The following is a 13,644-nucleotide window of genomic DNA, read 5'->3' as shown; positions in this document are numbered from 1 at the left end:
CTCCCCAAAGGGCTAGTGGGGTCCTGTCTTCTATCAGAGCATTCCCTGTGTCTGCTGTGTGTCGGTACATGTGTGTCGACATGTATGAGGACGATGTTGGTGTGGAGGCGGAGCAGTTGCCGGTAATGGTGATGTCACCCCCTAGGGAGTAGACGCCAGAATGGATGGCTTTGTTTATGGAATTACGTGATAATGTCAGCACGCTGCAAAAGTCGGTTGACGACATGAGACGACCGGCAAACCAGTTGGTACCTGCCCAGGCGTCTCAAACACCGTCGGGGGCTGTAAAACGCCCTTTGCCTCAGTCGGTCGACACAGACCCGGACACCGAATCTAGTGTCGACGGTGAAGAAACGACCGTATTTTCCAGTAGGGCCACACGTTATATGATCACGGCAATGAAGGAGGCTTTGCATATCTCTGATACTGCAAGTACCACAAAAAGGGGTATTATGTGGGGTCTGAAAAAACTACCTGTAGTTTTTCCTGAATCAGAGGAATTGAATGACGTGTGTGATGAAGCGTGGGTTACCCCTGATAAAAAACTGCTAATTTCAAAGAAGTTATTGGCGTTATACCCTTTCCCGCCAGAGGTTAGGGCGCGCTGGGAAACACCCCCTAGGGTGGACAAGGCGCTCACACGTTTATCCAAACAAGTGGCGTTACCGTCTCCTGATACGGCCGCCCTCAAGGATCCAGCTGATAGGAGGCTGGAAAATACTCTAAAAAGTATATACACACATACTGGTGTTATACTGCGACCAGCAATCGCCTCAGCCTGGATGTGCAGTGCTGGGGTGGCTTGGTCTGATTCCCTGACTGAAAATATTGATACCCTGGATAGGGACAGTATTTTATTGACTATAGAGCAATTAAAGGATGCATTCCTTTATATGCGAGATGCACAGAGGGATATCTGCACTCTGGCATCAAGAGTAAGTGCGATGTCCATATCTGCCAGAAGAAGTCTATGGACACGACAGTGGTCAGGCGATGCGGATTCCAATATTTGCCCCGAGGCAAAGGAAAGGGTAAGAGACTGCAGCAAGCAGCCCCTTCCCAGGAGCAGAAGTCCTCCCCGGCTTCTGCAAAGGCCTCAGCAGGACGCTGGGACCTTACAAGCGGACTCAGGGGCGGTGGGGGGTCGCCTCAAGAATTTCAGTGCACAGTGGGCTCACTCGCAGGTGGACCCCTGGATCCTGCAGGTAGTATCTCAGGGTTACAGGTTGGAATTCGAGAAGTCTCCCCCTCGCCGGTTCTAAAATCTGCTTTGCCAACGTCTCCCTCAGACAGGGCGACGGTATTGGAAGCCATTCACAAGCTGTATTCTCAGCAGGTGATGATCAAGGTACCCCTTCTACAACAGGGAAAGGGGTATTACTCCACGCTATTTGTGGTACCGAAGCCGGACGGCTCGGTAAGACCTATTCTAAATCTGAAATCTCTGAACCTGTACATACAAAAATTCAAGTTCAAGATGGAGTCACTCAGAGCAGTGATAGCGAATCTGGAAGAAGGGGATTTTATGGTGTCCTTGGACATCAAGGATGCTTACCTTCATGTCCCAATTTGCCCTTCACACCAAGGGTACCTCGGGTTCGTGGTACAAAACTGTCATCAGTTTCAGACGCTGCCGTTTGGATTGTCCACGGCACCCAGGGTCTTTACCAAGGTAATGGCCGAAATGATGATCCTTCTTCGAAGAGAAGGCGTATTAATTATCCCTTACTTGGACGATCTCCTGATAAGGGCAAGATCCAGAGAACAGCTGGAGGTCAGAGTAGCACTAACTCAAGTAGTGCTCCAACAGCACGGGTGGATTCTGAATTTTCCAAAATCCCAACTGATCCCGACGACACGTCTGCTGTTCCTAGGGATGATTCTGGACACTGTTCAGAAAAAGGTGTTTCTTCCGGAGGAGAAAGCCAGGGAGTTATCCGAACTCGTCAGGAACCTCCTAAAACCAGGGACAGTGTCTGCATCAATGCACAAGAGTCCTGGGAAAAATGGTGGCTTCTTACGAAGCGATTCCATTAGGCAGATTCCATGCACGAATTTTTCAGTGGGATCTGCTAGACAAATGGTCCGGATCGCATCTGCAGATGCATCAGCGGATAAAATTGTCGACAAGGACAAGGGTCTCTCTGCTATGGTGGTTGCAGAGTGCTCATCTGTTAGAGGGCCGCAGATTCGGCATACAGAACTGGGTCCTAGTGACCACGGATGCCAGCCTGAGAGGCTGGGGAGCGGTCACACAAGGAAGAAACTTCCAGGGCGTGTGGTCAAGCCTGGAAACGTCTCTCACATAAATATACTGGAACTAAGAGCAATCTACAATGCTCTAAGACTGGCAAAACCTCTGCTTCAGGGTCAGCCGGTGTTGATCCAGTCGGACAACATCACGGCAGTCGCCCACGTAAACAGACAGGGCGGCACAAGAAGCAGGAGGGCAATGGCAGAAGCTGCAAGGATTCTTCGCTGGGCGGAAAATCATGTGATAGCACGGTCAGCAGTGTTCATCCCGGGAGTGGACAACTGGGAAGCAGACTTCCTCAGCAGACACTATCTTCACCCGGGAGAGTGGGGACTTCATCCAGAAGTCTTCCACATGATTGTAGTCCATTGGGAAAGACCAATGGTGGACATGATGGCGTCCCGCCTCAACAAAAAACTGGACAGGTATTGCGCCAGGTCAAGAGACCCTCAGGCAATAGCTGTGGACGTTCTGGTAACACCATGGATGTACCAGTCGGTGTATGTGTTCCCTCCTCTGCCTCTCATACCCAAGGTACTGAGACTTATAAGATGTAGAGGAGTAAGAACTATACTCATGGCTCCGGATTGGCCAAGAAGGACTTGGTACCCGGAACTTCAAGAGATGCTCACAGAGGACTTATGGTACTTGCTGAAACAAGTTCCTTCTTAGCGGCAGAGGCCATGTCTGTTCCAAGACTTACCGCAGCTGCGTTTGACGGCATGGCGGTGGAACGCCGGATCCTAAGGGAAAAAGGCATTCCGGAAGAGGTCATTCCTACCCTGGTCAAAGCCAGAAAGGAGGTGACCGCACAACATTATCACCACATGTGGCAAAAATATGTTGCGTGGTGTGAGGCCAGAAAGGCCCCACGAAGAAATTTCAACTCGGTCGATTCCTGCATTTCCTGCAAACAGGAGTGTCTATGGGCCTCAAATTGGGGTCCATTAAGGTTCAAATTTCGTCCCTGTCGATTTTCTTCCAGAAAGAAGTGGCTTCAGTTCCTGAAGTCCAGAAGTTTGTCAAGGGAGTATTGCATATACAACCCCCTTTTGTGCCTCCAGTGGCACTGTGGGATCTCAACGTAGTTCTGGGATTCCTCAAATCACATTGGTTTAAAACCAGTCAAATCTGTGGATTTGAAGCATCTCACATGAAAAGTGACCATGCTCTTGGCCCTGGCCTGGACCAGGCGAGTGTCAAATTGGTGGTTTTTTTTCTCAAAAAAAGCCCATATCTGGTTGTCCATTTGGACAGGGCAGAGCTGCGGACTCGTCCCCAGTTCTCTCCCTAAGGTGGTGTCAGTGTTTCACCTGAACCAGCTTATTTTGGTGCCTTGCGCCTACTAGGGACTTGGAGGACTCCAGGTTGCTAGATGTTGTCAGGGCCCTGTAAATATAGGTTCCAGGACGGCTGGAGTCAGGAAAACTGACTTGCTGTTATCCTGTATGCACCCAACAAACTGGGTGCTCTTGCTTCTAAGCAGACTATTGCTAGTTGGATGTGTAATACAATTCAGCTTGCACATTCTGTGGCAGGCCTGCCACAGCCAAAATATGTAAATGCCCATTCCACAAGGAAGGTGGGCTTATCTTGGGCGGCTGCCCGAGGGGTCTCGGCTTTACAACTTTGCCGAGCGGCTATTTAGTCAGGGGCAAACACGTTGGTAAAATCCTACAAATTTGATACCCTGGCTAAGGAGGACCTGGAGTTCTCTCATTCGGGGCTGCAGAGTCATCCGCACTCTCCCGCCCGTTTGGGAGCTTTGGTATTATCCCCATGGTCCTTTCAGGAACCCCAGCATCCACTAGGACGATAGAGAAAATAAGAATTTACTTACCGATAATTCTATTTCTCGGAGTCCGTAGTGGATGCTGGGCGCCCATCCCAAGTGCGGATTATCTGTAATACTTGTACATAGTTACAAAAATCGGGTTATTATTGTTGTGAGCCATCTTTTCAGAGGCTCCGCTGTTATCATACTGTTAACTGGGTTCAGATCACAGGTTGTACAGTGTGATTGGTGTGGCTGGTATGAGTCTTACCCGGGATTCAAAATCCTTCCTTATTGTGTACGCTCGTCCGGGCACAGTATCCTAACTGAGGCTTGGAGGAGGGTCATAGGGGGAGGAGCCAGTGCACACCACCTGATCCTAAAGCTTTACTTTTTGTGCCCTGTCTCCTGCAGAGCCGCTATTCCCCATGGTCCTTTCAGGAACCCCAGCATCCACTACAGACTCCAAGAAATAGAATTATCGGTAAGTAAATTCTTATCTATGGGCCTCAAATTAGGGTCCATTAAGGTTCAAATTTCGGCCATGTCGATTTTCTTCCAGAAAGAATTGGCTTCAGTTCCTGAAGTCCAGACTTTTGTAAAAGGAGTACTACATATACAGCCCCCGGTTGTGCCCCCAGTGGCACCGTGGGATCTCAATGTAGTTTTGGATTTTCTCAAATCTTATTGGTTTGAGCCACTCAAATCGGTAGATTTGAATTATCTTACATGGAAAGTAACCATGCTACTGGCCCTGGCTTCAGCCAGGAGAGTGTCGGAATTGGCGGCTTTATCGTATAAAAGCCCATATCTGATTTTCCATTCGGACAGGGCAGAATTGAGGACGCGTCCTCATTTTCTGCCTAAGGTGGTAGCGTTTCACCTGAACCAGCCTATTGTGGTGCCTGCGGCTACTAGCGATTTGGAGGATTCTAAGTTGCTGGACGTTGTCAGAGCATTGAAAATATATATTTCAAGGACGGCTGGAGTCAGAAAATCTGACTCGCTGTTTATACTGTATGCACCCAACAAGCTGGGTGCTCCTGCTTCTAAGCAGACGATTGCTCGTTGGATTTGTAGCACAATTCAACTGGCACATTCTGTGGCAGGCCTGCCACAGCCTAAATCTGTCAATGCCCACTCCACAAGGAAGGTGGGCTCATCTTGGGCGGCTGCCCGAGGGGTCTCAGCATTACAACTCTGCCGAGCAGCTACGTGGTCAGGGGAGAACACGTTTGTAAAATTCTACAAATTTGATACCCTGGCTAAGGAGGACCTGGAGTTCTTTCGGTGCTGCAGAGTCATCCGCACTCTCCCGCCCGTTTGGGAGCTTTGGTATAATCCCCATGGTCCTGACTGAGTCCCCAGCATCCACTAGGACGTCAGAGAAAATAAGAATTTACTCACCGGTAATTCTATTTCTCGTAGTCCGTAGTGGATGCTGGGCGCCCATCCCAAGTGCGGATTGTCTGCAATACTTGTACATAGTTATTGTTACAAAAAAATCGGGTTGTTTATTGTTGTGAGCCATCTTTTCAGAGGCTCCTACGTTATCATACTGTTAACTGGGTTCAGATCACAAGTTGTACGGTGTGATTGGTGTGGCTGGTATGAGTCTTACCCGGGATTCAAAATCCTTCCTTATTGTGTACGCTCGTCCGGGCACAGTATCCTAACTGAGGCTTGGAGGGGGGTCATGGGGGGAGGAGCCAGTGCACACCACCTAGTGGTCAAACTTTTAAATTTTGTGCCCTGTCTCCTGCGGAGCCGCTATTCCCATTGTCCTGACGGAGTCCCCAGCATCCACTACGGACTACGAGAAATAGAATTACCGGTGAGTAAATTCTTATTTTTGTAGCCTAATACCTTACAAAATTGGCTTGATGTTACTGCTATCACTCAAGTCACCTTGTTGCTTGGAAAGTGCAGTGGCCACATCTCTTTAAAGAGGCTGCACAGAAAGCTAGGGGATTTGACACATTTGCGTCCCTCAAGCAGACATAATGGCTCCATATTTTACAGTCCAGGTATTTGTGGTGTTTTTCTAGTCTGCTAGTTCAAGCCCCAAACACTGAATTGCAGATGTGACTCGTCGGATGTTATGGTGCAGTAGATTTTGTGGATGCCCTTTAAACAGTTTGGGTGCTTGTCCCTACAGCTCAAGCAACCATTGATCAGTTTGGTCCCTCATGTGGGTGTCCACCTTTTAACAAGCTGTCATGTAGTGCTTCTGGAGAACCCTCCCTGGCATCCCTGTGCCATGTGACTGCATGTGCACACAGATACTGATCACTTACTATCTGTATTTACAGAGGTACCCAGTAATAGTCCCATCTGTTCCTATGGGAGAATTAGCAAGTCACATGGGGCCAGTTGCCTATGAAAGTGGTCAGGATTGGTCTGTCCAGTGTATGTCACATCTTGGCTACAGATTTCTTCTGGGGTGCATTACTATACAGAGTGGAACAGTTGGTCAATGCAGAAGCACCAGCTGTAATTAGACAGTCTTGTGTGTTTCTGCTTGCCTAGATAGTTACTTAGGTGCACACCTTTTGCCTCCAGGTGGCTTATGACTGCTGTACCTCAGAAGGATGACTCTTTGGCAGGAACTAGATCATAATAACTTCTCTGGGCATACATTTGTCCAAAGGCAGCAGAAGTCCTGCCTGGTGTCCAGTTGCCAGCTATTACAGAGCCAGAGGAGGTACTTCTATTTGCTACAGTAACTACATCAGTTAGCCAAGCAGCTCCTGCATCAGATGCATGCAAAGTACCTATTGTAATGGATACTATTACTGGCGGAGTGTGATCTATGGTGTGACCTAACATGTATTCTAGCAATTGCGTATAGATTGCCATTATACTGTGCCTAGAAAACTTGTGCGCACGTGATATATTAAATCCATTAGGGTAGAGAAATGCAAAATGCATATGACAGAGGATTAGAGTAGCTGCACATCTTGCTTAAATGCACTTAATCACTGCATTCCAGTCTCCAGAGGTCTGTACAGTACTTCATAAATAGAACGGAGGTCTTTGTATTCTCTAAATATGGTCTTCCCTCCTAAAGAGCCAAAAAATCCAAGCAAACTATGAAATTATAATAGAGAAACTCCAGGAGGAGGCTTAAAAAATGTTTGAAACTCGGCGCTATAAAGTCATTAATAAGATAAGAGGTTAGTGCACTGGTAGTGGAGCCCAGCTTGTACCATGGACAGCTCCTCCTCCCAGTCCCATCAGCCAGAGCCCATCACAGAACCCCGCACAGCTTGGATGGCTGCATTCTACAGCCACTGTGTGCTTATACATCTGACACATTAAATACTACAGTGGTGACTGCCCTTTGTGTAGTAGAGACTTGCCCAGTTACTCTGCCTGTTCGGATGCATTGTTCTGCCTGAAAGCTGACACTAGCCCTTACTGTAACTTGCTACTGTAACACTACAAGTGTTCCATCCCACCCCTCTGTAGTCATGTGAAACAAGTGGAGAACCTTGTGCAGGTCACATGACTGCAGTATGACCAAACCACTGCTCTGTGGAATGCAGTTCCTTATCCGTCTATAGCTTATCCCAACACTACTTCCCAGATAGACCTATACATTCTATCTCTCCATCTATCTCAGACTATAAAGTGTTTAATGCAGTAAGTGCCAGATGGGTGTATTGCCTATGTGCTACTAGGGCTTAGTACAGGCCTGGCCAACCTGTTGCTCTCCAGATGTTGTGAAACTACACATCCCAGCATTCCCTAATAGTAAAACTGTGGCAAGGCATGATGAGACTTGTAGTTTTGCTACAGCTGGCTTAGTACTACAATAATGCCTTATGGGTATTTCCAGACACAAGCAATTCAAACAATCCATGAAGGGATTCCTCACCCTTGTCATACATTGCCAGTTGATTACCATATACCATAGGATGTGTGGAGTGCAGCATTAATAGGTCTCTGTGACCCGTAGATGCCCCTGTATAGTTGGGTACCTCACATGTAACCTGAGAGGGCTCTATGAATATGGTAAGATTAGGGACATGTGGCTAACCCCACCTGCCTCAGAACAGTGCCCTGTAATACACTACTGTCCTAGTATTTCTTTATAATGTAGTGAGCTGGTGCACAGCTATTTATCCTTGTGACTCTTGCTACAAACGTCAAATGCTGCAGGCAGCTCTGTAGATGCAGTCCTAGAATCCTGCTCTCTTGGTTTCAGGTGTACACATCTGTATGAGGTGTGATCTAAATACATGCAGCAATATTAATCCTTGGGAAAGATGCAAATTAAGTGTCTACACCCTCTGCAGCATATGTGTAATAGTGTTGTCTACCCTTTAATGTGAGCTTACAGTGAAATACACATTTGCCTTAAAGGCAGACTTTAATATTCTCCGGAATGACTCAATCATTGCTCTTCACCTGTGGACAAGCAGCTTCCCAGCTCTTGCGCTCAGGCATGCAATGCAAGCTGCCAGCCTGAAATGCTGCTGTTTGACCTAGTGGTGTCTTGCACTGTGTATTAACAATTGGGTGGTTTGGATGGGTTTCAGTCGGGGTGACTAGAATCCCATGACAGGCAGTGGCATCCTGACACTGTAGATCCAGATGGGGTAAGTATTTTAACCCTCCCCAACCCTTGGGATGTCTATCTGCGTTCTGGCAATTGTCTCCTGAGTGGTCGGGGTTCCGGCAGCATCACATGAATGCCGGCATCCCGCGAGTAAATCAAATCGCTGGTTCTCTCCCTAAACCAGGGTCATGCAACACCCCAGCTGCTGTGGAGCCACGCATGCCAGTATGCCATGTTAGTTTTGCTATTGGGTCATGCAAAAACTGTGGCAGGGCATGCTGGGATATGTAGTTCCACAGCAGCTGGAAGACTGCTTGTTGAAAACCCCTGCCTAATCTGTATTGCCAGCCCTCTGGTATATGGCATCAGTAAGGTGTCCTGCCTCCAGGATTTATGGACTGAAGCAACAAAACGTAATACAGTAAGGAAAGTGCACAATGGGAGATTTATTTATATTATGACCTGCACCTGATTCAATTGTTAGGACACAAACAATGAGGGGTCAAACAGAAATGTGTGATTTTAGGCGTTTGTGGATTTCCCTGCAGAGCCCAATAGTTTGTATAAGTTTAGCTGCTTTACTCTGCACCTGCCAGCACACATTTCATATCACCCTGCCTATAAAGGATGGGAAGTGGGTGTAAGTGTGGGTACAGAAAGCATGACGCACATCTTCCTGCTGTAATTCTTTCCCGCTCTCTCCACAGCATTGGGGGCTGCCTATGGCACGGCGAAGAGTGGCACAGGGATTGCAGCCATGTCTGTCATGAGGCCTGAGCTGATCATGAAGTCCATCATTCCTGTGGTTATGGCAGGTATCATAGCCATCTATGGACTGGTAGTGGCAGTGCTTATTGCAAACTCTCTTACAGACACCATCACACTATACAAGTAAGTGCTGCCTCAGGCAGAAGCGTATGCAGACTGATTATCACCCTGTAGTTCTAATGTACAATGTATACACTTGGTGCACTTTATGCAGGACTAGAGACGTGTAAGGAAATCTCTAGGGAGAAACCGTAATGACAGGTCCTTGTCCTCGGCAGAATGCAGGAAAGCTCAGTTGGGCAGGACTTACCACAAGGTTTTAGATCGTCGGTTAAAGGTCCAGGGCTACGGTTATTGCCAGTGACTAGCCCTGAAGGTGCACTTACTGCAGTGTTTCTGGGATTATGTTCACAGCCAGCATCTCCAGACCTATGCAGCAACCCTCCATAAAGATGATAAAAATATCCAATAGGGCCCATGTTTACCATTGATGGAAAGAAACCATCTGCTTCTCACCAATGGCCAAAACATTCAGCATTGGGCATAGACGATCAATATTGAATCATCAATGGGCTATGGACATCCCTAAATCTCACAGCTCGAGACACTTAACCCAGGGTATAAAACACTAAGTACCGTTGTAATGGAGTCTGCCCTATTAAGTGTTTGGTCTAGAGTGCCACACTGGACTGTAACGGACTCTAAAGCTTCCCGTGCATCATTGTAATCTGTTGTAGATTGGGCTGTATTAAACCTGACCATAGTGTGTGTGCAGGACATAGACCAATCTGGAGGGGGTGGTAACACTAAAGTGCTTCAGAATGGATATCCTGATAACCTGTGTAAGAAGGCTTTGTGGACTGACTAGGAACCACTGGTTTAACTGCTTAACTGGCATGGTCGGATCACATGTGACCATACTGCCCCACTGCCCTCCAGTTTTTGACGAGGAGATCTGTTCTGCTAATGTGCATAATATAATAAAATATGTAAGCTTTTTAAACTACTTTAAATAAAAAAATTAAAACAAGGTCATGGATTATTTTGAACTGAATAATTGTCCGTTAAGTGGTTAAGGATTAGAACAGAACTAGAAAGTGCTCCAGCAATTGAAGACTTCAACAATTTACTGTAGTAATTGTGATGTTTAACTTCACTGAGACAGCGGGGTTGATGTATTAGACCTAAAGAGGGGTGTAGTATGAGCGGCTGGGGGCCAGCATACAAGCGCTGGGATCCCCACTGTTGGCATACTGACAGCTGGGCGAGCGCTAATGAGCCACTTTGCAGGCTTGTTGCACACCACACTATATTCCCCCCGGTGGGTTGTGGACCCCCAAGAGGGAGAATGTGCTGGCGGGCAGGATACCAGCACTGGTATGTTGGTCCCCAGGATACCTGTCAGCGGCATAATGATCACCCCCTAAAGACCGGTTAAGTTGCCCATTGCAACTACTTGGCAATATTCTATGCTTGATGCCTAAAACTTGTCTCTTGTCTGTGGAGCAGTTAGAATACTGGTAGTCTGGATCCCGGAGGTCACAATTCCGACCCAGAATACCAGTGCCACAGCCTGTTCTCCTTCTGGTTGTCTACGGCACCTGTAGAGAGGTTAGAACTGGTGGTGAGCCATTGCCTGCAACGCAGCAAGCCTGCAAGATGCTGTCTAGCGCTTGCACTGCTGCCAACATCTTACTGCTCCTGGCTAGAAACCTTCCCCCCAATGTATGTTGTAGGGTAGATGCTTTGTTGCCATATAATGTAAACATATACTAGATTCACGTTAAGCTTTTTTTCTTTCTCTGCAGGAGCTTCTTACAACTAGGTGCCGGCCTGAGTGTAGGCTTGAGTGGTCTTGCTGCTGGTTTTGCCATTGGCATTGTGGGAGATGCAGGAGTGCGGGGGACAGCGCAACAGCCCCGACTATTCGTAGGCATGATCCTCATCCTCATTTTTGCTGAAGTCTTGGGTCTGTACGGTCTGATCGTGGCCCTCATCTTGTCCACAAAATAAAGGATCCTTTCCCAGCGTTCCAGAAGTCGCCACTTACAAATGGTTTTATCTCGTGTACAGTCATCCTCAGCCCACCCTGATTCAATAGATTCTCTTCCCCCTTCTCTCCCTGTAACTGCACAATTGTAAGTTAGTGACTGTTGTGTGTAACCCTCTAGCTATATTCATCAGATGGACTTCGGGCAATAAGGGGTCCTGATGCCAGTGTTCTGGGCATGAAGCGGGCATCACTTCCACAATCCTCGCCAGACTCCTTCTGCGTGCAGTGTTTTTTTTTTTTTTCCCCATTCAATGTCTTATTTATAAATATAAAAATCTTCATTGTTCATACTTTATAACAGAGCCAGCTGTTTCTTTCCTCCTGTAACTTATCCCCACCCCTCCTCCCCTTGCTGCATATATATTTAATCTCTAGCTGTATCTGTGTGGGGTTCTCCTTGTAAGTGCTAAGCATTCCCTGGTTGTAATTTGGTTTGATTGCTGTAATGTTCTGACATTGGAGTGAGGTCTCAATATATCTATATTTTTGTTCTAGTTTTTTTGTTTTAATACAAGGAAGAAAAATGATTCCCGTCCGTGTTAACTGGTGACCAGAATAATATTTTAAAATGCAAAATCTTGACTTGTGATACAGATGTGCCCACTGCTGGGTCTCGGTTGCACATTTCCAAATAAAACCTCTCCATACACAGGCTGTCCCTTTATTTACCACACATACAGGGGTGACTATCGCTGCAGGGTGGTGACGCAGGTGATTGGAGTCCTGCGGGGTGCTGAACAATGGTAACTTACAGCGATCACAGTTGATAAAGGGCCTAATTCAGGCTGGATCAGTGTGCAAGCCAACCAGAATTGAGAAAAAGATGTGGCTACATACGCAGCGCTGTCCTGCGCATGCACCTGCATCTTCTGCGGGAGGGCACAGAAAATGCAATCACCTTTGCCTGTCAATTAGGAATGGGGGTGCTGGTGGGCAACACTTTCCTGGGAGGAGACAGATCATTGTGGGGGTGGAGCAGGACAAACAGGTGGTGTGAACAGTGGCGGTTAATGGCGGCGGCTGCATGGGTCACAGACGGGCACTGCGATCGGGAAGATGGCGGCGAGTCTCCTCCAGGCGCAGCTACACTGCGCCAGCAGGAGACTTCCTAAGCAGAGATTGCAATGCTATAGCAATTTCTGCTGGTGGGTGGGCGGCTGGCAGCATTCTGGGAGGCCTTGCCCTGTGATGGGTGGCCCCCCCAGCATGTGATCCAAAGGATTACAAATTCTGCTAATTGGCAATCCTTACTGAATTAGGTCCAAAGCTTGCAGAAAAGAATCGGCTGTCACAGAAGGTGCACTAAAAGCTCAACCCAGGGGTTTCTTTCTGCAATCCTATAGGGCTGCGGTCCTCAAGGCACCCCAACGGTCCAGGTTTTAGGTATAGCCATGGCTCAGCACAGATGGTTAAATCAAATTAACTGAGGGGCTAATTAAGTCACCTGTGGCCAAGCATGGATACACTTTAAACCTGGACTGTTGGGGTGCCTTGAGGACCTTTGCCATATGGATATTAACAAATCTGCACCACTGAGGTTTTTCCACACAGTTGCAACAGCAGTTTAGCCCCATTCTCAATATGAAGTATAGATCGTCAACCACTGACATTGCTAAATGTGTAGGGCCCATTAGTCTACCTGTTGTAACGATTGGAAGGAAAACCATCTTGCTCTAGTCTGCCTCAATTCCAAATTACAGATCAGGAAATGGTTAAGGACACTGAGCTTGAGCCCAGCTACTACGTGCCTTAACATTATTTAGCACTGGGTGGCAGCTTCTGATCTCAAGTGTTTATTTAGCATACATTTAATGCAATAGTACATTTACCCGAGTATTCTGGCTAGACCATCATCCTGACTATACATGGCTATAGGTGATGGCTAAGCATTGTACATAGGCTTTCTAAAGACCTGTAATGCCAATGTGCCTGCAGCAAAGGCATTTCTGTTTTGCAGTCTTTGTTCCAACACAGTGGTACTGCAGCAGGAGAATGGTCACTGGTCCAGTGACTAATAGTGCCACACAACCCTGGCATTGTCTTGCACAACAAGATACCAGTCACTTACCTCCTTTGGCTGAAGGAAATGGCTACAGTAAAGCCTATTGCGTCTATTACAGGTTTACCCTAATTCAGAAGATTTAGGGGTCTACTGACTAAGCCTTGACCAGAGCTAAAAGTGGACAGAGTACCATCCAATCAGCTCCTAACTACCATGTCACAGGCTGGGT

General features: G+C 47.4%; 1 protein-coding gene across 1 annotated transcript in view; it reads left to right on the top strand.

Annotated features, from left to right (window-relative positions):
- ATP6V0C (ATPase H+ transporting V0 subunit c) overlaps positions 1–12,062 on the top strand; it is a 29,717-nt gene extending 17,655 nt beyond the window's left edge. The window contains exons 2-3 of the mRNA XM_063935009.1: positions 9,300–9,483; positions 11,169–12,062. Coding sequence (XP_063791079.1) covers positions 9,300–9,483; positions 11,169–11,373 — 389 coding nt within the window. The 3' untranslated portion in view covers positions 11,374–12,062. The remainder of the gene's footprint in view (positions 1–9,299; positions 9,484–11,168) is intronic.
- Positions 12,063–13,644: the final 1,582 nt, after the last annotated feature.

Source organism: Pseudophryne corroboree, chromosome 7 (genome assembly GCF_028390025.1).
Source record: "Pseudophryne corroboree isolate aPseCor3 chromosome 7, aPseCor3.hap2, whole genome shotgun sequence".
Taxonomy (NCBI): domain Eukaryota; kingdom Metazoa; phylum Chordata; class Amphibia; order Anura; family Myobatrachidae; genus Pseudophryne; species Pseudophryne corroboree.
This window is presented reverse-complemented; position numbering and strand designations above follow the sequence as displayed.